The sequence below is a fragment of the Necator americanus genome, chromosome III, assembly GCF_031761385.1.
Source record: "Necator americanus strain Aroian chromosome III, whole genome shotgun sequence".
NCBI classification, from domain to species: Eukaryota; Metazoa; Nematoda; class Chromadorea; order Rhabditida; family Ancylostomatidae; genus Necator; species Necator americanus.
The window spans coordinates 17,659,167-17,682,943 of record NC_087373.1 but is presented as its reverse complement, the minus strand read 5'-3'; the positions used below and the strand labels follow the sequence as shown (position 1 = coordinate 17,682,943).

General features: G+C 41.2%; 3 protein-coding genes across 8 annotated transcripts; all 3 read left to right on the top strand.

Moving 5' to 3' along the window:
• Positions 1–531: 531 nt before the first annotated feature.
• RB195_009940 (uncharacterized protein) lies at positions 532–2,554 on the top strand (the record flags this gene model as incomplete). Of its 2 annotated transcripts, none has more annotated exons than XM_064190717.1 (5): positions 532–581; positions 662–764; positions 826–962; positions 1,114–1,244; positions 2,511–2,554. In XM_064190717.1, 5 exons carry the CDS (start codon positions 532–534, stop codon positions 2,552–2,554), a joined length of 465 nt encoding a protein of 154 aa, XP_064048300.1. The 2 variants fall into 2 exon arrangements, with proteins under 2 accessions (XP_064048300.1, XP_064048301.1); XM_064190718.1 differs by lacking the exon at positions 2,511–2,554 and adding an exon at positions 1,360–1,466.
• A 373-nt stretch (positions 2,555–2,927) lies between these two features.
• Positions 2,928–13,070, top strand: RB195_009939 (uncharacterized protein; the record flags this gene model as incomplete). Of its 4 annotated transcripts, XM_064190715.1 has the most annotated exons (13): positions 2,928–2,974; positions 3,044–3,084; positions 6,102–6,160; positions 6,296–6,379; positions 6,479–6,578; positions 7,753–7,825; positions 8,117–8,261; positions 8,382–8,497; positions 8,578–8,680; positions 8,742–8,839; positions 9,030–9,160; positions 12,024–12,168; positions 13,010–13,070. In XM_064190715.1, 13 exons carry the CDS (start codon positions 2,928–2,930, stop codon positions 13,068–13,070), a joined length of 1,203 nt encoding a protein of 400 aa, XP_064048296.1. The 4 variants fall into 4 exon arrangements, with proteins under 4 accessions (XP_064048296.1, XP_064048299.1, XP_064048297.1 ...); XM_064190716.1 differs by lacking the exons at positions 2,928–2,974; positions 3,044–3,084; positions 6,102–6,160; positions 6,296–6,379; positions 6,479–6,578 and adding an exon at positions 6,814–6,868; XM_064190713.1 differs by lacking the exons at positions 2,928–2,974; positions 3,044–3,084; positions 6,102–6,160; ... (4 more) ...; positions 12,024–12,168; positions 13,010–13,070 and adding exons at positions 7,994–8,040; positions 9,382–9,501; positions 9,728–9,864; positions 10,300–10,410; positions 10,481–10,642 and having other exon boundaries at positions 8,742–8,871.
• On the top strand, positions 13,067–22,547 carry RB195_009938 (uncharacterized protein; the record flags this gene model as incomplete). Of its 2 annotated transcripts, XM_064190712.1 has the most annotated exons (7): positions 13,067–13,151; positions 18,943–18,993; positions 20,700–20,806; positions 20,864–20,949; positions 21,624–21,739; positions 21,951–22,095; positions 22,163–22,547. In XM_064190712.1, the coding sequence occupies 7 exons, from the start codon at positions 13,067–13,069 to the stop codon at positions 22,545–22,547; spliced, it is 975 nt and encodes a 324-aa protein (XP_064048295.1). The 2 variants fall into 2 exon arrangements, with proteins under 2 accessions (XP_064048295.1, XP_013308242.2); XM_013452788.2 differs by lacking the exon at positions 13,067–13,151 and having other exon boundaries at positions 18,969–18,993.
• Positions 22,548–23,777: the final 1,230 nt, after the last annotated feature.

Genomic DNA, 23,777 nt, shown 5'->3' with positions numbered 1-23,777 from the left:
AAATGAATTACGACGTAGTTGCGAAAGTGGTTGCGCTAAGACTGGCACCGCGCCAAGTCACGTAGTGCGGTTGCGAAATTTGTCTTTATGACCGCACTCTTGCGACGACTCTAGACTCTAAGACTCTAGAAAATCGACAAAAGTGCTACTACTTATCTATGTAGTTCAACTCAGTTTTTGATGCTGCCATCGCGGTGCGAGTGAACAAAACACGCGTTTGCGGACAACTTCCAGCATCTAAAGTAGCTCAAATCACCTACACTACAATGTATATCAATTTTAAACTGATCAAAAGCATATCTTCTTGGAATCAGAGTCAAGCGCGTGATGAGATTTTCGCGTCGGAAAGGGAGAGGGTTGCAAGAGGAGGTTGTAAGGGAGTGTGTGGCAGCCAGTTGTGAATTGAGGATATCATGATAAGCATGATAGATTTTATGATTCCAGCAAGTCAGTATATTTCACCCAAGTGATTCTCTCGTTGCGAAGAATTGTAGATCCGTGACGTCTACAATTCTTCGCAACGAGCTGAGCATGGGTGACATTTTAATTAGACTAGAACTATACGATATTTTTGGATATCGGTGGGTGTGCAAGATTATTTATTAAGAGCGAGTTCTGTTTCCTTTCAATTTTGTCGCGCAGAATTCTTTTTTTTTTCTAGAGATTTTGTTATGTTTACTATTGATTTCACGAAACCGTCGCCCTTAACCGATCTTAACGTTGGGTTTCAAAATAGCGATGTAAGAGTTTATGTGAATACTCAGGTTCGAGTTCTTCTTCTGTTCCATCAAACAGTTCGTTAACTGTGTTATAATTATTCTTCAGTATCTTTCAATCCACTCTGCAAAATTCGCTCACTTATTCGTGCGGATAAAACCTGGCTGTGCAGAGAGACTTTGTCCAACTACTGAAAACAAATCTGAGTTCGGAACTTGTAGCGATTATGACGTATTAAGTATGCAGTGAGTTCGATGTATGTCTCATTATTTATGTGTTTCTATATGCGGCGGTCCTGTAGCTTGCATCTGTCAACCCATCATCTTTCATACATTTTTTTTTTAAATGAAATGACCAACGTGTATAAGAACAACATTCTGCTGTGATATCTTACAGGAGTGACGAAGCAGAAGTGAAACACTACAGTGGTGAAGAGATTTTCGGAGCAAGAACACATGACGTCGATAACATGTGTTTCCTCCTTCCGATTTGGTTTCAATTTTTGCTTCACAGACAAAAAGCTCGTGGTATGCAACTTCACATTCAATGTTCTTTTTTTGCATTTCTAGAATAGGTTTTTGAAACATATCAGCTATGGATATTGTGATTCAAAAGTTCTTGAATGTATGCGTTTAATTATAGTTGGGTCGAAACATTCTGAAGCCATGTGCAACTGCGGAAGCAGCTGCTTTCGAAGCCGGGCGGGGATCCGCAGGCGGGAGACGTTATCGAGGTGGTACCTTTGTTAGGTCTACTCGAATTGCCCGCAGAAATCGGTGAAAAACATGAACACTGCTGAACACTGCGTTATGAACACTGCTGGAGGTGGCCACAGAGACATTATACGACTATGATACTGTTCTCTTCGGGTTGATTCTCGTTTCCTGAAGTTCCATTCTGTTTTTTTTTCCATCCACATGAATTTTCTTAATGAAATAATTAATCTCGCTAATTTGTAGGAGATAATGCAGCAGAATCCTCACCAGCTACTGGTCTAGAAGGCAATGTTTTAATTTTAAAGGCATCACCCCACGAATCTGAGGTGGTACAGATTTCAGGTGGAGTATTCGTATACGGAATCGTAGATTATGGACAGGTGTGTGATTCCGTCCATTTCTTGCTAATTGGCGTAAAAAACGGCCCGGAAGATACGGCTTCAGGCGTTTTGGCGCACCATTTTCTACAGGGAGTTCGACTGGAGCGCGCCAGCCTTGTGCGGCGCCGCATCTTCCGGGCCATTTTTTACGGCAATTAGGAAGAAATGGACGGAATAACCCCTTCCCCCCTCTCCGTAGTCTCACATCTCATATACGAATACTCCACCTGAAATCTGCACCACCTCAGATTCGAGGGGTAATGCCTCTAAGTCCTCCTTTTACACTATTCAGCGTAGGATCGGTGTCGCATGGTTTTAATGACAGAAACAAGACCATGGGTATGCTTCTGATAGAGAAAGTTCTCTTCTACAATATACTGGAGAGCGAGGCAATTAGCATCGGCCTTGGCTCGAATTATTGTACTTCATTCAACGCAAAAACCAGAGTTCTAGCAAAAATTCCCATTTTAAGAAAACGGAACAGCATTTTAGAACATTATTCAAACTTCTGAATAGATTCAGAAACACAACCACACCTGCAAAATCACAATTTTTTTTCATGGCTCGCTGTAAAATGAACGATGTCAGGTAACTTGCACATGACACAGCATACTTAACATCTAGGAGTGGAATGGAACTCCTAGACGTTAAGTATGCTGTGTCACATGCAAGTTACCTGACATCGTTCATTTTACAGCGAACCATGAAAAAAAAAGTAGAATGGAACTTCTTGTGTACTGATTTGTTGCTTCACTTCGATATGTTTGTGTTGTTTTCCTGTAGTCCTCCCATACATTTGCACTTCGGTTTTTTTTTTGGTTTGTTTGTTTGTTTACTAACTAAATTATTAGGGCGTGAGTTTGTTCGTCTCAACGTTATCCATAAGCAGCACCTTAGAGTTGTAGTCAAAATAACTGATCTTTGCCTATGCACTGTTAACTTTCGCCACCAGGGACGCTTTTAGCCAAGTAATTGTGCGATTTTAAGACGGTACTTTTGGTTACTAATTGAATTATTAGGACGTGAGCTTTCGTAGTGTTCTTTCTTTTTTATATGGAGAATCCGTTTCTGCACACAATGTCCTGCATGTTTTTTGGCTGCTGCTCGCATACCAATGATTAAATTCGTTGACGCACGGCTACCGAGGCCAGATTTCTCCCGGTACGTTTCTTAGCTTTTCCAGAGCGGAGAGATTTTACGAAAATAAAGAAAAACCAAAACTGTTTGTAGGGTAACTTCCACTTCGGTCTCTGCGACATCCGCCTCTCCAGGTATTATGTTTTCATGTGTGTCTGATTGTCATCATTTTTGAATTCCCTTCTAATGACCTTATTTTTTGTGTTAATTTAACTTTCTACGTATTTTAAGTAGACCTTTTCACTTAGGGAAAGGGAAGGTTGAGGGCACTCAGTCGCATTCTCATTTTAGGAAGTAACTAACTAAAGCAATCGGGATCCTATGACGTAATCATTAGTCTTAGTTGACCTATGGCATGTAAGTTAATGTTACTAAAACAACAAGTAAGATAGAGCTCCGGAAATAAGGGCGCCAGTGGGTGCCCCTTCTCCCTCCCTCCCCCCAAACTACATTTTTTCGCGAAAGGGGTTTCAAATGGGTGGACCGCTTCGCTCGAGAAAGGTCCGGCTTCTCCCTGTCGCACCTGTGTTTGTCGGTTTTATCCACAATAATGACCCTCTATCCATGCTTCTTCTTATTACTCCTCTTCCTTCTTACTTCTTCTTTCTTTTCTGCCTTTCTTTCGTCTTTTTCTCTTTCCTTTTTTTTCTTATTCACATTATTACGAAGATATTCAGTGATATCCTATGCTTATTTTTTCTCCACGTTGTCTATGATATGAGTCCTTAACAAGCAAAAAGGTAGTAGTCCAACCCAGTAATGATCCTCGGGGAAACGAGAGAACAAAAATTTTAATTCTGTCAAGGTTCTTTCATTTTGCAAGGGTCATTATTCCAATCTAAACCAGATAGGTCCCATTCGTAGTGTCGAGAGAAAGAGGTTTTTTGAATTACGTGTTACAACTGACTGTCATTCTAACTCGGCTTCAAATGACAGGCTCTATTCTCTGCAATTTAAAGGCATTCCACCCGTAACGAATCTGAGGTGGTACGGATTTCAGGTGGAATATTCGTATACAGGATAGTAGATGGATGAAGAGGGATGATTCCGTCCATTTCTTCTTTAAAAAAAAAACGGCCTGGAAGATGCGGCGCGTCACAAAGCTGGCGCGCTCCAGTCGAACTTCTTGTAAAAAATAGTGCGCCAGAACGCCCAAAGCCGTATTTTCCGGGCCGTTTTTTACGGCTATTAGGAAGAAATGGACGGAATCACCCCTCTCTATAATCTACTATCCAATATACGAATACACCTGAAATCCGTACCACCTCAGATTCATGGAGTAATGCCTTTAATGTCACTTATGCAACTCATGCTCATACAACTATAGTTGGGTCAAAATGACATGAAGCATGGACATTTGCGCAAGCAGCTGCGCTCGAAGCGGAGTGGGACCGTGTAAGGATCCTCGCTACCGCTACCCACCTCTGCAGTTCGCCATGATCCCACCTCGATTCCAACCGCTGTCTTCACCGCATCGCTTCCGAGCGCGGCCGCTTCCGCAACGATCCGTGTTACATGTCGTTTTGACCCAACTATGCACCGTGCTCCATATTGATTTGACCCGACTGTAAACTAAACAAATAGGTAAGGTCTATGATGGTTTAAAGGCAGCATGCAACGAAATTGATTATGTTTGGAGCTCTCCACGAAAAGATAGAGTTAAAGATATAGATAACAAGTTTGGGTGCGACTACTCTCAATTCCTCTAAAAATCATAGGCATAGGAAGCCCTTTATTCAATCGATTCTTCTTACGAGGCACCTGACGACGTGTCACGTGCAGCTATACGCCGCGTCTGCGAATGAGAAGACAATAGATGGGCCATTGACGCTACTTTTCCCGTTCGTTTGCAGACGCGTGTATCTACGCTCGCATGAGTGTCAGCGTTAACAGATGCCTCGTAAAGAAATTTGATCAACAAGGCCTTTTACCACGGTGTTTTTCAAGGCAATTAGGGAGAATTGAGTGCGATCACGGTCATACTCATAATGTACAACACTGACACCCAGTCTTTTCGTAAAGAGATACGAACAGTTCAGTCAGTTTTATGGTATGTTGTCTTAAAGTAAAAAGTAGAACAACACTTTGATAGGGACGAACGACAGAATCGAAAGAATGGCTTCTACTGTAACAGCCTGTAAGGTAGAATATTCTTGACAAATAGTCGAGTCAAAACGAGCTAATTTCTGTTGCATTTGCAGCTTCGCGAGTACTATCTGATTTTCTCATCTGAACATTTCTGAACCCGGAAACTCGTAATCTACTCCCCAAACCCTAAATTTTTCATGGGGTTTCCACAAAACGTCGATTTCGTGATGCGCTGCTTTTAACCTTTTGCTCTTTATATGGGTAACATGAGGGATGAACTCGTTCCGAGAGTAGCACGTCTCATTCTCAGCATATTAGGAAGGAAATATTTCAGTAGATCATACTATTCGAATCGGTTAAAATAAAGATCAATTTCGCGTGCAAGTTTCTTTTTATCAGAAAAAAAGTATAGGAACATACGACTTCAAGCATAGAAATGAGGATAAAAGCATAAGGAGCATAAAATCGTGATAATAAAATTCATTGACATGTGAACTCTGTAAGCATGAAGTAAAATTTCACATATAGTAGGGTCAAAGTAAGTAAATTAAACAAAAATTAAACAGTAAATTAAATACATTAGGAACGATGCACCGTAGCGCTTAGGAGCGTACCGGAACCCTTGCTGGCACCACCATCTGCCAGCTGCTGTTCACGATGGTGCCACCTCAGTTCCAACTACTGCCTCCACTGCGCCGTTTTGAGCGCGTACGCAAATGTACCGTGCTTCAAGCCGTTTTGACCCGACTATAAATTACATAGTCGGGTCAAAACGACTTGAAGCACGGTGCAATTGCTTAAGCTGAGCTCGAAGCGGTAGCGGTTACGATCGAGAAGGGATCCTTGCTAGGACCACTCATTGCTGCAGTTTGCGATCACCACCTCGATCGCAGTCGTTAGCCGCGCCGCTTCACAGCTACGCAACTGCACCAAGTTTCGTATCGTTTTGAGTCGACTATACCGCAAAAGACCTGATTCATTTGTAGGTCACGGTCATTTTGTGGCACTAGGCCTTATTCGGTCCCACAAATAACTCTTTATAAGCCATATAATTCGTATGCAGCTGACTGGTACCCGCTAGGAGTTGTCTTGTATACTATGCTGGTCGGGGAATCGCCAAAGGTAAGAGTTTTTGGAATTTGTAGTAGCTCCGTATTTCTCTGCTGCAAGGGCTGTGAGTACTACTATTAGTACACTTTACTTACGGTAGTACGGTACACTTGAACAAAATGGTTTTAGTTAGCAATTTCGGTTTAGGACAATCCTCGAACAACGATCTCCTTTCCGGATTCCACTTCATCACCAGCCTGTCGACGGCGTATCGCCTCTCTTTTAGAACCGGTACATATTAAAATTCGTCAAGTGTTCATACTCGTACTCATCCATTACGTATCTTCACACAATGTTTGTTGATCATAATTCGTACGCTGGTGCATACAGGATGAAGAAATCCGAGTAGGATATCATGACTGCGTTCATTCTGAGTGGATGGCACTTCAACCTAACTGGATTTTTGCAGACCAGCATTTCGTCTATCAACGTATTCATTCTCTTTAAATTGTTCAAAATTTGTTCATGGCTTTAATAAAGAATTTTTATTTTAATGCTTTTTTTAGTTGCAGTCCTGATTCACAAACAACTAGAATACCATTCAATGAACTCCCTTTAAAATACTGTAAACGAATTCATAGATTGATTTTTGCAAGAGAAAGAAATTTGAACTTGCAGTGAAAAGATGAAGATTTCAGTATTACATAATTTTCAGCAATTTAAGCATGAATATAGTGGAATTTAATGGCCAAAAACGCTCAGATTCTGTGAACATTTGGAGTACGTTTGGAAGATAGTTAATGACTTCGTGAGTAGGTCAGTTTGTAAGAGGTTCCGCCGGTACTGCACGATCGATCTACGGTTCGAAACCGCCCAAGTGCCAACCAAACCTTTCATCCCTCAGGGATTGATAAATTTGTACCGGATTTGTCTACGAGGATAAAAATACTGACTTGATAGATCGGCTGGCCTCCAGAAGTCATTGTGTAGGGCAGACATGCTATTGTAAAACTCAAACGGTTCTGAATTGAAATAAGCTTATTAGAGCATCTTAAGAGGATTAATGGCTGACTAATGACTAGGTCCTGAGTAATGCCGAACACTTTATCCATTTCATAGTTTTCTTGGATCTCATAGTTTTTCTCGGAATTAAGATGGGACACAGAGAGGAATTTGCAATATTTTTGCATCTCGTCATGGAAAAAGAACTGGAGACAGTAAGGTTTTTTTTTTAAATTTTTTGGGCCTTCATTGCAGGTTCTGATGACGGCTACGCGAGGAATTTGAAGTTCTTTTACCAAGAACGGGAGCTGTCTGTCAGAACCATGCATGCTTGTTAGGTCACTGGTCGCGTCTGTTGTATACAACGAAAAACGAGTCCCCTCTTTTTAAACTGTAATCCAGCATTAACAAGATAATTAACAACACTCCCCATAACTTGACCACTACTTCAAAGCAAATTCAGCGGTCACTAGTCTTACAAACAGAATGCACAAGTTAATCGTACTGGGATCCTCGAGACGCACACTGATTGTTGTGATTTCGCAATGATCATGTGCTACTCGCGTAGATGCTGCGGAGGACCCATTCTGTTCATTGGATTTTGTCTTCGAAGTTCTTTTCCTGACCTTTTTGTAACTTCGAGTTTTGTAGAATGTCGTAAGGGTGTTTGGTTCTTACTCTTTCAACGTCGGATATCTACAATTTGGCAAAGAAGAAAATCTGCGGTTTTGAATGGTGAGCTTTGAGGTAGCTTTCTGAAAAGTGGACCAAAAGAGTATGCTTCCCAAAGGAGCGGATTTTTCTAGAGCCGGGCAGTTCTAGAGGCTCTCAGAACTATGTGCTACTCTTCATTTCTGCTTAGATTTCAGTTCTTTTGTTTTCTTTTGATACTGACTAGGAATAATGGGTAACTTAACATGGTGCTTAGAATGTATAATGTATAATACGAGGTGAATTGTGCATAACGTGACTTACAGAAAGACACTGTTGAACGTTTTTGTTCTTCTTGATTTTTTTTTCATTCAGGCAAGCTGAAGCTATGATAGACGAACAGTTTCTGGACATTTTCCTATGGTGTAATCATGAAGTTGAGGGGAACTTATGGCGATGTAACGCGAGGGTCACGATTATTTCTTTAGGCGTCAATGGTGCTTCGGATGCTATTCGCAAGGTGAGCTTGAGGACTACAACGCTCTGAATTTTTATTCTCAGTTGCTTCTTTCTTGCTGGCATGTTGTCGAATTCGAACTCTCGAACTCAGGCAAGATTACATGAAATTTTATGATTTCAGCAAGTCACTACATTCCACACAAGTAATCGTTTCATGACGTCTACAATTCTTCGCAACGAGCTGAGCATGGGTGACATTTTAATTAGACTAGAACTATACGATATTTTTGGATATCGGTGGGTTTGCAAGATTATTTATTAAGAGCGAGTTCTGTTTCCTTTCAATTTTGTCGCGCAGAATTCTTTTTTTTTTCTAGAGATTTTGTTATGTTTACTATTGATTTCACGAAACCGTCGCCCTTAACCGATCTTAACGTTGGGTTTCAAAATAGCGATGTAAGAGTTTATGTGAATACTCAGGTTCGAGTTCTTCTTCTGTTCCATCAAACAGTTCGTTAACTGTGTTATAATTATTCTTCAGTATCTTTCAATCCACTCTGCAAAATTCGCTCACTTATTCGTGCGGATAAAACCTGGCTGTGCAGAGAGACTTTGTCCAGCTACTGAAAACAAATCTGAGTTCGGAACTTGTAGCGATTATGACGTATTAAGTATGTAGTGAGTTCGATGTATGTCTCATTATTTATGTGTTTCTATATGCGGCGGTCCTGTAGCTTGCATCTGTCAACCCATCATCTTTCATACATTTTTTTTTTAAATGAAATGACCAACGTGTATAAGAACAACATTCTGCTGTGATATCTTACAGGAGTGACGAAGCAGAAGTGAAACACTACAGTGGTGAAGAGATTTTCGGAGCAAGAACAAATGACGTCGATAACATGTGTTTCCTCCTTCCGATTTGGTTTCAATTTTTGCTTCACAGACAAAAAGCTCGTGGTATGCAACTTCACATTCAATGTTCTTTTTTTGCATTTCTAGAATAGGTTTTTGAAAGATATCAGCTATGGATATTGTGATTCAAAAGTTCTTGAATGTATGCGTTTAATTATAGTTGGGTCGAAACATTCTGAAGCCATGTGCAACTGCGGAAGCAGCTGCTTTCGAAGCCTGGCGGGGATCCAGATGTTATCGAGGTGGTACCTTGTTACCTTTGTTAGGTCTACTCGGATTGCCCGCAGAAATCGGTGAAGCTAGCGTACAACAAGGGTACGAACTCGATCGCAACCGTTGCTTCTACCAGCAGACTTCGAGTGCAACCGCATACGCAACTGCACAAGGTGTTAGGTTGTTTTGACAAAATTATATATTGAATTAAATACATTATGAACATGAACACTGCTGAACACTGCGTTATGAACACTGCTGGAGGTGGCCATAGAGACATTATACGACTATGATACTGTTCTCTTCGGGTTGATTCTCGTTTCCTGAAGTTCCATTCTGTTTTTTTTTTCCATCCACATGAATTTTCTTAATGAAATAATTAATCTCGCTAATTTGTAGGAGATAATGCAGCAGAATCCTCACCAGCTACTGGTCTAGAAGGCAATGTTTTAATTTTAAAGGCATCACCCCACGAATCTGAGGTGGTACAGATTTCAGGTGGAGTATTCGTATACGGAATCGTAGATTATGGACAGGTGTGTGATTCCGTCCACTTCTTGCTAATTGGCGTAAAAAACGGCCCGGAAGATACGGCTTCAGGCGTTTTGACGCACCATTTTCTACAGGGAGTTCGACTGGAGCGCGCCAGCCTTGTGCGGCGCCGCATCTTCCGGGCCATTTTTTACGGCAATTAGGAAGAAATGGACGGAATCACCCTCCTCTCCGTAGTTTCCCGTTCCGTATACGAATACTCCACCTGAAATCTGCACCACTTAAGATTCGTGGGGTGATGCTTTTAAAGGATGTTGGACTCGGTGAATTCTTGGTGCTTTTGAAAGCCTTTTACCCTCCATTTCCAGCTATAACGAATAAGCTTTGAATGCTGCTCGCAGTAGTTTGGATAAAATTTCCACTACAAGAGGAAATCTACCATCTCTTCTTACGATTTTTTTTTTCATTTTGGTGTCTAGCATATGCTATGGAAAGGTGAACGGTATCTGATGACTGAAGAAGCGCAGCTATCGTTTAATGTATTTCAGAGTCTTGAATTCGCAACACTTTTCAATATGGCTGCTCTTCAGGTCATATTCGGTTATTGATGCTTTATCGATTTAGATTGTTAGATTTAAGAAATGCACGTATTCTTTGTAGTCAGATTGTCTTTCCAAACTACTGACAGATAATGATGTCCGCCAAATGTTAGATGGTCCCAGCATAGAATGTGCTCATAAACAAGTTAGATCAGTTTTACTAGAAGCATTGCTTCGGCGTACGAACGGATTCATGTTACTCAACAAAGTCGTGGTATCGTGATTGTACCGATGCTAGGTATAAACAATTTTTAAATGGAATCAGGAAGCGCGTTTAGGTAATGAGTCGGCAGTTGTCGTCAAAGGTCACATTTGTAATTTGTTCAAATCGGTTAGAGCCGCAGAAGAAACGATCGCTCCTCCTTTTGGGGAAATAAAGGTGATTTGAGCTGTTTCGAAAATTTTCCTCAACATTAGGAGCTGTGTTGGGAGCAGAAGTCGACTGATAGTGCAGAGATTGCATCACTATGGGAGGGACTGAAGAAGTAGGAAGCGATGGTAATGAACTTGCAGATGTCCTTAAAGGTTTGATTGCACATTGTGCAAGTACAATTACGGAGCGTGAGCTAGTGCCTCCAGTAGATCTGCAGGAAAACGTAGTTGGCACTCAACCTCTTATTTCTGGAAGTAAATAACTGAGTCAGTTATTCACTTGGGACCCTAAAACCTAAGTATGACTCTTAGATGATCAATGACATGTAAGCTTAATATAGGAGAAAAAAGGACGATAGAGCTGCCAGAAATACGGACACTGTTAAAGGCATCATCCGTGATTCTGAGGTGGTGCCTTTAAGTCCTTCTTTTATACTATTCAGCATGGGATCGGTGTCGCATGGTTTTAATGACAGAAACAAGACCATGGGAAGGTGATTCCGCTCATCTCTTCCTAATCGCTGTAAAAAACGGCCCGGAAGATACGGCTTTGTGCGTTCCGGGCGCTGTTGTCTACGAAAAGTTGTATTGGAGCGCGCCACTCTTGTGCACGCTACGCTCATTCAGTGACTGGCATGGGCGTGTTGTATTGTCGGGTAAACTGAGCAGTCTGATTGAAACAGTTGAAGAACCAACATAAATTTCCCCGAACATAGCCTTTTAGAATCTATTCGGATAGTGGATAAGTTGTATAAAAATAAATCAGTCGATGAAACTACAAATTTTTCTTTGAAATGACCTTCAAATTTGTATGAGTGCGTTGTATTAGGAACGGGTTAAACAGAAATTTGAATCAAATTCTGTCTACGGACCCCATAGAGGAGGGCTTTCTGCATGAGTTACTTATGCTCTGAAATTATCGATCTGTCTATCGACCATATCGATTTCATTGGTTTTTTATCTTTATCTTTGATTACATTTATACATGTAAATACATTTATATAACCAATTAACTAACGATTACAAGCAGTTTAATTAGGAGAGCATATTATATATATATATATATATATATATATATATATATATATATATATATATATGTAATTACAATTAGATCGACCCACATACATGCTAAGACATCTACTTAAATCCATCATTCCAGAACTTCAAGACTTTTTCTCTCTCTCTTCCGTTTTCCTTGGATACAACATCAGATTGTGAAATCATTATAGAAATAATGGTCGCTTTGTTTCCTCCCTTCAACGCTTCATTTACTTTCTACTCTAATCTGGACAAATCGGTGGGCTCAGAACTACTTCAAGGAAAGAATTCTGGAAAAAAAAATTACTGGAAGAGTAAGAGGAAGGAGAATAGGAGGTGTGTTTTCTTTGGAGTTTTTCACAGTTTCACAGTTTTATGTTCTTTCTTTTTCGAAAAAATTCAACTAAAAATCGAACAATTTCGGGCTATGAGCGCCTTTTTTAAAAACGAATTATGGAGCTGAAGTGCAGAGAAGCTTCTAAAGAAGCTCTTCCTTGCTGTAGCATATGAGTAGCATTTGAATACAAAGTTTCCAAATATTTTATCGGGATTTTGTTACAGCAGTTGGTTTTTTACTACACTCTTTCCAGCACTAATTGTTGCTATTTTGCTCTGTATTTCTGAAGCAAAACAAGTGCTTGAAGGGGTAAATGTCTATCTCTATTCATGCGAAATGTGTTCGGTACGTTTTCAGAAGTAGCTCGTCACGATGATTGCTACCGTCATTGCTAGAATGAATATATTCACAAACATGGAAAATATCGTACAACAGTATTCTTCAAAATCAGCAAACTTTGTCGCCGTGAGAAATTTAGTAGTGTTCGAAGATGTAATTTGTTACGTAGGTTCCTGAAAAAAAAAACTGGGATGCGAAGATGTGTATTTCGGCAGCACAAAGCTGATCAGTATCCCTTTCTTCGTATTACCCATAGAAGTTTCCTTTGACTAGCTATGGAGAGGCTAATTAATTTTACCTACTTCGACACAAGTGTGCTAATTGGTTGGTGAAAGTTTCAAAAAAAAAAAATGTTCGAAGAAATGTTAGTTAACAGTTTAAAAAATTTCAGTAGTTTAAAGTCATTTGTTTGTTTGTTGAATTTCCTTGGGATGAAAGTGATTAGCACGTTTCCCTTCAACGTGTTGCCTGCATAATCTCGAAACAGCGTATGCTTTTCAGGGTGCTCAGATGTGGAGTACACGGTCGGCTGCATGCATCTCATGAGCGTCATCGAGGATGACAACCATTGGTGTCAACACGCCGCTGCGGCTCATTCCATGCAATCAGAGTTCTCGTCGTCCCACTTCTCGGTTGTTTGAAAGTATGACGAGTTCAGCTTCTCCTTCATATCCTTCTGTTGCGCGAATTCATTCCCGAGGCTTTTTGGAGCACGTATATCGGGTTTCTCGCTAATTCCTTGTGTGTTTAGCTCGCAACGTGGACTAAGAAGAACTTCTTAATGCCATAAATACTTAGTTTGTCTTCGATTACCTCATGCGTATGTATTGATTATCACCCATTTTATTCATTTCCTAAACACCAGAAGATACAATTTTTATACCTGAAAACTGCTCAGATTTTGGTCCTTATCAATATTCACAAATATGTGAATCTCGTTCTAGTCCTTGCGAAGAGAACCCCCTTGATCTTCCTCGATACATTTTGAATCTCTAGACCATTTCTCCTGCTCAGTAGTTGTGTGGTAAAGCGACTATTTTCGCTTTAAGACTAAGACTAAAACATCTCAAAGGGCATCCATTTAATGACAATTTTTGGAGCATATGACCTTGGTCAGGAAGCAGACCACCGAAACTCCTGATCAAATGGTCATGATCTCATCGATTAATGTCCAGAACGGTTTATCGAATAGTTATTTTTTTACATCTTCTCTAACCATAAGTCACACCAAGCATCCAGTCATTATCAACAATCGTCAGAATTGTGTTCCGTGATTAGTTCACGAAAGTAATCTATTCAAGTAGGAGTTAGCTCTTAGTGAAGTCTAGAATTTCATCTAGTCGGATTTCCGGCAACGATCTGACTGACACCGACGATTTGGGACTTGTTTGATGTGCATGGCCGCTAATTGCAGTAATCAGTCTAGGATGGCCATTCTGCAGCTATTCCAATGCTTTGTATGCATACCCAATTACGAGGATCCCTAAATACCAGGCAAGGGATTATTATCCCATCTGCACATCTCTGTTGTGGCTCCGGGAAATTAGTTGCATCCGCCAGCTATTTTAGCAACGGCAGGGAATAAGGAATTATGGATATCGTGATGTGGTGCTTCCTCTGTGGCCACACGGTCGGGTTGTCCTTGAAGTAAGTCAAGAGTGCAGTGTGAGCTTTGTTGTTGCCGCACATACCCCATGAGTCTGACGACGTCCTTTCACCGAATGACTCTTCTGTTGTCCATTCAATGTCAATTCTTCCCCCAAGAAACAGTTATCCTGACATCTCTGCGATTTCTGCATTTCCGCGATTTCCGCTGCACCCAATTCTTGAACAAGTCGTTGGTAGAACAGCTATATCAAAATATTTGTTTCTCCTAACTCTACTACTTTCTTTGAAGGGCATTTCACAGAAGTTTACATAATTTAGAACTCTCTTACTTCTTTTGAGAACGTTTGATATAAAAAAGGTGACAATTAGATTTTCAAGCAGCTAAAATCGGGTTGCGTCCACTTTGTCTAAGCATAGGATAAATCATGGTTATCATGTCCTTCGTTTCACCAAATTTCCTTATGTATTACTCTTGAAGTGCTAATCACACTCTCGGTTTCGGTGGGGCACTCGACTAGAAATCCCCCGAGTTACACACATTGGTGGCAGTTGAAACTTCCACCAATGTGTGTAACTCGGGGGATTTCTAGTCGAGTCTCTGACCTTATTCATTAAGTATTATTAGAGAAGAGCTTTCTGTACACAGTAGTGCAAAATATTTCGAGCGTTAATTTTGCGAACGTTAGCAGCGTAAACCCACACTCGGTGAGTCCGATTGTCTTTCCACTTCCTATGACTACTCTTTTGATTTACTGAGCTGATCTGGTATGCGTAGATGGTGAAGATTACAATGCACTGACCTGTCATCGTCATATGCGACCGAGTGATATATGAGCACTTTCGTTCACCCACAGAACCTCCTCCGAAATCGTTGTCCAATACATTTTTTTCTTAGAAAAAATCAAGACTGCACTATTACCACTATTAGCGTTCGCCATGAAAACTATATAGTTGCCCAGTTTTCTCGTGCGTCATTTCAAGCATAAAACGACGTATTTCCTGTGGTTCGACGAGACATCCGTGGCACACACTTCTCATGAGCAAGCCTACCACTGCCATCTGAGCACTCGCAGCCTAATTTCGGCTGATACCACATCGAGAGCAGGCTCTGATCCTTGACCTGCAGAGCTCATTACCCAGAAACTGGCCCAACGACATGCTTCGAATTATTTGCTTCGTTGCGCAGGTTGATCGTTTCCGCTGTGTTGTTGTACAGATCGCTTTCCTCCTTACTTCGTTGTTATTCTCATACACTACCGTATTCTTACTAACATGTGTTCGCCGTTTACAACATGTCGTAGCACAAATTGACTTCACTACTTGAAATAAGCGATTTCACCGTATATTGACTGAGGAGATTTCTAAACTATGGGTAAATAAGAATTAAATAAATCCATCTTTTTCCGTATAGAGTCAAATAATTTCTTTTTCATGTGGTTCTGCGCATCTCCGTCCTTTTCAAGGTGCACTTCCTACTTGCTTCTTTTAGAACACATCCACCGGAGTTCACACATATCCTATTGAGTACAACAATGAACACTGAACCGAATCAATCAAAGGTTTATTTCCCAATATCCAGCTCAGAATATTCCTTCTGCAGTGTCGCGATCCTCCAAATTTGTCCCTGTAAAAAGTTGGGTCCTTGGACTTGCAACATTTCAGAGCAGCATCCAATATACTTGCTTGCGACTGGAATATTAAATACGATGGGAAAGAAACCACCACATTTCTGCTGCATAGCTGTCCTTTATATGATCTGACTGATTTCCTTGCTGCGATGTACGTTGTTGTGGCTCCTGGGCGAGCTCCGCATAAACCTATCCAACGCTGAGACGATTGCGCATGTGTGAATGTATGTCTCACGCGTCTGATCTACACATATATACATGTATGCTTACATACACATACACACATTTGCGACACATATCCGACGCGTAATCCATCCGCGTACAAATCTGGATAGCATCATAACGAATCTGCGCCAGAACTGCTGCTTTTGACCGCAGCGGACACCCTTAATGTGATTTCTCAGTTCCGGAAACAGGAAGAACAGCGTCGGAGCGCGACAGGAGTTATGGGACGGGTTGAACAAGAATTTCTCTAGAGAGCTTCGGAGGGTGCTCCTGGAAATTATTGAGGAGTGACGCTTTGCAGTGTCGTGATAAAAGTTTTCCTCCCACCGCGGAAGTCCGGTATGATCATGGATTCAGGGTCCCAGAGTACACTTTGCGCACAGACCTCTCTGACTCGAAAATAATCAGTCTTGATTTCGCCTTCTCTTTATTCCTACCTTTGTCTTCGATTCCTGATCGTATTCCGAAATCTAAGTCTTCCCTCTGGCTACTACTCAGTCTAGAAGAAAGGAGCAGTGAGAAATGCATGATGTCCAAGGTTTTATCTATTCTCTGCCATGACATTTATTCATCACCCATCTCTTTCACGATTACACAGCGGCCACGGATTCCTCGGCGAAGTAAAAGCTCTTCTTCTAAAGGGCATCATCAGTATACTCCCGTTCTTCTTCCAATCACTTCATCCACTCTTAAACCCTGGCCTCTTTTGCTAACTCGTCTCTGTAAAATTGTTGCACTGCGGAGGTGAAGAGCTTGCCTCCCAACCGAGTGTTTGGAGAAACTTCGACTCTCTTCGACGGGAACTTCAACTCTTCGAAGAGCTTAACAGGTCATTTGAAACATTCAATTTGAAAGACTTTGTTTTTATGAATACACTTTCAAAACAAATTCAAAGAATACGAAAATTTCTTCCCGTCTACCTTAGCAAAGCCCATCTAATTACGTGGTAAATAAATATTTTTAATTCCGTAAATAAAGCTTGCCGTAAACAGAAATAGGCATAAGGGCAACGTCTACCTTGTCAGAAGGAACAATAAGAGGCAGCTCTTATTGCTCCTTCTGACAAGGTAGACGGGGGGCTAGACCTTTACCGTTTGTGCGCCTCCTCCGGAGACCTCCCATTTCCACTCACTGCATCATCCGAATGCACTGGAGCAAACTAGTGATCTCTTCGTAAAGATGGAAAAATGCATGGACTCCTCACAACAACACAAGTCGTATTTGGACAGCGGTGGCAGGAGTACGCGATTTCAATTATATTGAGAGTTTCAATTTCTCCTTTCTACATATATATAGGAACTAAACATCCCAAGATTTTTATGTACTTTGTATAATACTTTCTCTCAAAATCCTCCGAGGATTAACCAAACTTCAATATGAGTGCATTGTCGCACAAGCAATTGAGTTAAACCTCGTTCTTCACGACTATCACTCGATTGTTTTCTTTTCTCATCGTCTAATTAAGTGTTGCATAAGATACGACAGCGATTAGCGGTGGATGCCACCTGTTAGTGGATCTCATCCAAATGAATAACGAGGACTGGGTGACCTCGGTCGCGGCTGAAAAGACATTCGACCTCTCACAGGAAGTGTCTTCGCCGAAGTAACGGGAACAACCTCAGTTCTGAAAGAGAGAGCTTGGAAATAACGTTATTACCATTAAAAGGCCCCTAAACGAGGTGATTGGCTTTCTAGAAGACCTCGATAGCGCAAGTCCAGCGATAATGACACTATGTTCCTATTTATGCACATATTTTTTAAAATGTTCGCACTTATAATCGAGGAGATCTACAAATCAAGGATCTGTGTTTTAGGAATACAGCGTAGAAAATCTAGGGTACAAACGCCTGAAATACAGCTCAATGTTATGTGACTTTAATTTCATTGTTGTTGTTGTTGTTTACTTTGGGAATGAGTGTTATTTTCTTAGTTATCAATGCTTCATTATTTTCGCATATTTGGGCAAATCTGCTAATTATGTAGTGTTGGGGAATTTTCTGAGTAGCAGTTCTGTACTACAGTGAATATAGTGTGGTTCTGTAGACAAACCATCGTGATGAAGGTGGAAGAGCACATTTGCGTTCCCGCTCAGCGCTTTCTTCGTTCTCGTTCAGTTGCATAGTCTCGGCAAAGACGCTTCTACTACATGCTAATCGAGCATTTTCTGTAGTAGTTGTAGAAGTAGCGCGGCGGTGTCAACGCTGCGCACCTCTTCGTCGTCTCTCCAATCAAGCGGCGAGAATTTGACAGCGCCTTTTTAATATGTCCACCCGGCCGCTCAATAAGCAAGTGCCTATTCTCACTTTCGGTCGCCAACATTATCCCCTCAGTTTCACTTCCGCGATCATGTCGACCGCTTCTCTCCTACATCGGCTCGGCTAAGCATAACGAGCAGAACGATTTTTCCCACAAATCTCGTCTATTTGTTGATAAATCTCACGGCGAGCGTTTGCTGTAGATCTATTATGCACGGCGACGACTCTCCTCTCAAACTGTTCAAGATGAAGACAATTGTGCACGTCAAAGTCACTCGAAGAAGACCATACGGCAGCGCTGCATCCATTTTCATCTCTATTTCTTACACCCAGGTACCTAAGTGCCAACCTCCTCATTGTACGAAGTTTGGGGTCGTAAACTCGTTTGAGCTGATCGGCGGTGCAGTGCTGGATAGCAAGGAAGAATCAATGTGAAAGAATCACGAATTTTGTTGCATGTCGTTTCTTTTCCTCTCAGAACAGTGGTCAGGTATTCTCTGCAAAAATGGACAAACTCCCGAGGATCCGACGCTTCAGTTTGTTTTGCAAGGCGCTTCAATAGATTGCTATTCTAGAGTATTCCTCGCAACATCACCGACCTCATATGATTCTTTCTCTCTATTTTCCCTTAATTTGCCCATCACTACGCATTTCTCGTACAATTCTGAATAAGTGACATCGGCAGTTTTTTCGCAGATGGTATAATTTTGTTTTTCAGATGACCAGAATTCCACTCATGGAACGATGAACTTAACAGAACTGCTCCTGCGTGAGTTAACAAAATCATATAAGTTGTCCTCCATCAGCGGTTGTCAGAACATCTGCCTATTTCTCGTACCAGTAGCCGTCAAACCAAACACATGTTATAGAGACTTGAGAATGCATGAATATTTGTGTTTCTTTCTGGCCTAAACTGAGGACGGAGAAGGAAACTTGGTCTCTAGAAAATGAACACAGAATGATAGCATCATAAAAAAACATTGAAGAACTAAATTCAAATGCACCCTTGCTATTTCAACTAATTCAAGAACTAATTCAATGTACGATGCCTATTTCCGACTCATGACATCACAACACAACAATTCACCAGTTCTCAATAACTCAGCTTACTGATTGTAGTCGTTTTCAAAAGAACATTCGATTGTTAGTTAGCTGCTCATCAGCCCAGCCACAGATAGAACAATAATCCTAATTAACTGCAGTATTGGCGTCGATGATCGAAGTGAGAAATTACATCAGCAAGAAAATTGCTGTTGAGCTCTTGCCCTCTCTTCTTCCGTCACTTCCTCTTCCATGTGTTCATTTAAATTCATTTTCTTCGCCGTAACTGAACATCGTTGCGATGCATATAGAAATGATGGATGTCTTGGAATAACCTTCGATGAAAATGGTCGTAGATATCGATTCAATAGAGGCAAAACAACTAATCTCCGCTGAAAACAGGGTGAATTCATTTTGTTTGGAATACATGTTAGCTTTATTTTTTTAAACGCTCTCCACATTTATTCATTTTTGTACTTCGAAAGTTTTTTCAAAAAATATGAAGTTCGGTGACCAATAATCACCGAGCTATTCCTTTCGTAATTAACGTAATACCATTTAACTCCTAATTTAATAACATCTAACCTCAACGAACATCAAACATCACCTCCCTTTAATAATGAGAAGCCTTCTTTGAAGTGTTTTAAGAATAGTTTCCTAATGTATTCGTTCAAGCTAAGGTTTCCTCGTTTGGAGGTAATCCATTTTATCGAGAACCCCCAAAGCAACGCTCCTCTTCAACTCAAGAAAATATAAAAGATTATTTCAGTGCATTGGGAAAGAAGGTCTTGATCAACGTTTCTTTTGACAAAGAATGATTGCTGCTAGTAACATATCCACAGGATGGTGGGAATAGATGAGAGACAGGGACTGAAATTTGCTGATTTTCTCGAGATGTCCTGTCGTATTTCGAGAATGTGTTGCATCTAACACAAACATTTGAAAGATTAAAGGCATCACCCCGCGAATCTGAGGTGATGCAGATTTCAGGTGGAGTATTCGTTCACGGAATGGGAGACTATGGGGAGGATGGTGATTCCGTCCCTCTCTTCCTAATTGCCGTAAAAAACGGCCAGGAAGATGCGGCGCCGCATAAGGCTTGCGCGCTCCAGTCGAACTCCCTGTAGAAAATAGTGCGCCAAAACGAATGAAGCCGTATCTTCCGGGCCTTTTCTTACGGCAATTAGGAAGAAATGGACGGAATCACCCCCCTCTCCATAGTCTCCCGTCCTGTATATGAATACTCCACCTGAAATCCGTACCACCTCAGATTCGTGGAGTGATGCCTTTAAGCACTTTTGTTTTGAGTCGTAATTGTCAGTTGAGAGAACTGTGACGTTTTTTTTTTTTTTTAATTCTTCTAACCACTTTTAGAATGCTACAAAAGAAATTGTCTAAGTCTTTCAGTCTATAGTCGTTCTTCCTCATATTTAGTGTGGTGCGTGCCAGTAATCGTTTCGCATTGCCCCAACCATATTAGCTCGCAGATCCAGGAATGTGTGCGTCCCGTGGCCGAGTATGCGAAGCTGCTCAACAACCAGGTACTGCTAGAAAACAAGTGAATATCGACAATTGCAGCGTTTAATCGTAATCCTCAGGACAGCCCTTCTGGAAGCGCATCCGAGATCGGCAGCGCCTTCTCGCTGCCGAACATGGGCGGACGAGTGTTCAACGAATTGTGCATGTTAGTGATCCCGCATCCTTCGACTCCATCTTTTTTTTAAACTTGCACCGCTACCAAGAGTTTCATTTTTTGGCAGTGTACGTTATCTTCGCGCTGTAAGACTTTCCATGCTTTACTTTCTTTAAAAAAAAAGCAATTCATCGAATTATGAACCCTGCATTTGGGTCAAAACAACTTGGTTTGTGGTGCTACTTTTTATGGTCACAGTTTGAACGGATCCAAGCGCAAACGAGAATGTTACAGTCAAACTTACTGTTGACGTTGTTGACAATACGTTACGCTGGGGTCAGCAGTATTTTGGAGTGAACCGAATGAACATGAATATTCACTCCAACATTTGAATACTGGAACATTCGAGAATATGAATACCTGACTGGTTGGAAAATCTCAATGCTCGGATATTCAAAAAATCCAAAAACTTCTTTTTTTTTCTTCGATGGTTTACAAATCGGGATCTATAATAGTCTTTTGATATTTCACAATCAAAATGCATTGTGTTGTGGTATTATCGAGAAGAAGTCAGCCTATAAAAATAGGTCTTTACGAAACAGGGGCAATATCTATGTTCCAACAACGAGAGAATTGAAGACTAGAGACAGAGGGCAGAAGAGGATCATTCTTCCCGCTTCGTTCTTGCCGCTGCAATCTTTGGTCTATTCATTCAACACTTCCAGGCTCATAGCAAAGTTTAACGTTTGTGTTCGTGAGCTCCGTGCTCAGTGCGTGCGACATGTGACGATTAGCCTAATCGACTCATCCTATGGATACCTGTGCAATGAAGGATATAACAGTAAGTTTCTCAATGCATTCTTCGTATATATTCTAATATTTTGGAAATTTGCTTTACTTATATTGTTCATTTAAACGATACCAGCGTGGTGTCATTTTTCTCGATCAATGTCTCGTCAACTCTTTTATTAGCATCATAAATTTTGCGACCATTTTGGCGCACTTGTGTCTGTCAGTCATCGATATATGCTTCGATAATCCGCTTTCTCCAGCTTTCATGGAATCAGCCGAATGTCTGATGCAGCTGGACCGAAAACCAGCGGTGAAAAGGTGTCACGATGAGACCCTAGTAGAAATCGAAACCACTAACACGGAGGCTGGTATAGCCATGACAGCTAAGTTGGATCGCATGTGTGGGTATGTTGAGTCACATGTTATTTCCTCTACTTTCCGCCTAAGCGCACTATTAATTGTAGATGTTCAGAGCACTCAATTTCTTCGCTGGTTGTGTAAAGACTTCAATCAAGCAGGAGTGTGGTTCGTCAGCATGGCAGGTGATCTACAGAGTTCTTAAGGACACCACCAACACGCTTATGCCTGGATGTCAGTTCACAGGCGCTTCAGCGCGATTGATCGCAGCTGAGGGCGAGGAGACACAGACTCAGTCGACAACCACATCCATCCCGTCGACTGTCACTACACTTCCATCGGTTGTTGAAGAATTCAACTACCCTTCCACCGCAATTTTGGTCTCCAGTAGCCCTCGAAAAGGGACGAAAAAGAACATTGTGGGTCAAGAACTCTTGCAACTGAACACGAGTTCTCAGCTGGGGGTCTATTTCCTATTATTCATTGTGATCATCTACTGAGTCGGCCATGTCGTACGTGTATTCTCTAACTCTCAATGTATGCAACTTTGTGTGATATCTTTGTCAGTTTCAAAAAAGAGATAAAGTTTTGTGAAAATGTTGTTCTGGGCTCTGGGTTCTGATGCTGACAAAAATTTGATGTTAGTTTTGTGAGAGCGTCGAACATCCAACTCTTCGAAGAGATTACAGAGGTTAAATTGTTATTTGGTACATCAATTTCCAATACAAGTTGTTGGAAAGCGCGAGACCCAGCCTTTAAGAAGAAGAAAGTTCTGAACTACTGACGCATACTTCACTTATACTTTTACTTATATCACTTAAATTTGTCTGCTGTCTAATTTTTACAATAATTGTGTGAGATCTCTTAAAGTAAATTCATTCTTTTTGGTACTATTCGTTGCTTACAATTTACTTACTGTTATTCGTGGTTAAGGAATTGTTGCCCAGGATCGTGCCCCATGATATGATCTGTAGAATTCCGTGGATTTCTCAAACAGATGGAAGGAATGATCTCAAATCTGGGTTATAAATTTGGCACTTTCTCGTCCATTACAATGTGATTCATGCTGATACGCAAATATTCAGAAAGTGTGGCGTTTCTATCAGTTTCCTAAGACAGAGACAGACGATTCTAAGACAAACGATTTTGCGTTTTCCATACCGCGTACATTACTTTTACATGACTGTGCGAGCATTTTATTAAGGGCAGCGTGTCATGAATATCTGGATGTTTGCGTCTCTTACAACATAGAGTACAGGTTATAGACTATAGAAACGAGCCTAGCTCTGCTCAATTCCCCTAGTCGTCTTAGAAAACGGCGTGGGAATCGCTTTATTCGCTACGTGGCACGTCAGAACGTCCCCTCCCCTTGTACATGTTCCGGTTCCTTGAGCAGCTTATTCATTCGTTTTACTTGAGTAGCAGACCTCACTGATTTTCGACCGCTCACATGAAAATCTGGATGTGGACGCGGCGTGTGCATGAAGGTGGCGTGTTCGCACGCGCTTCGTAGAAACAAACGCCATATTTCAGGATGATTAAGGGAGTTGAGTGTGCCCACGCTCATAGTCGTAAACTCTAAGTTGCCCACGAGAAATCCAAACGACGGAAATCCCACCATACTCTGCTTTTACGAAGGCTTCCTGAAAACGCCTCCTGATTCCTTGCGTACATCATTGAACAGCCAAGGTTTGAGCGAGACCTCGAAGGAGGAAAAGTCCTCCTAGCAA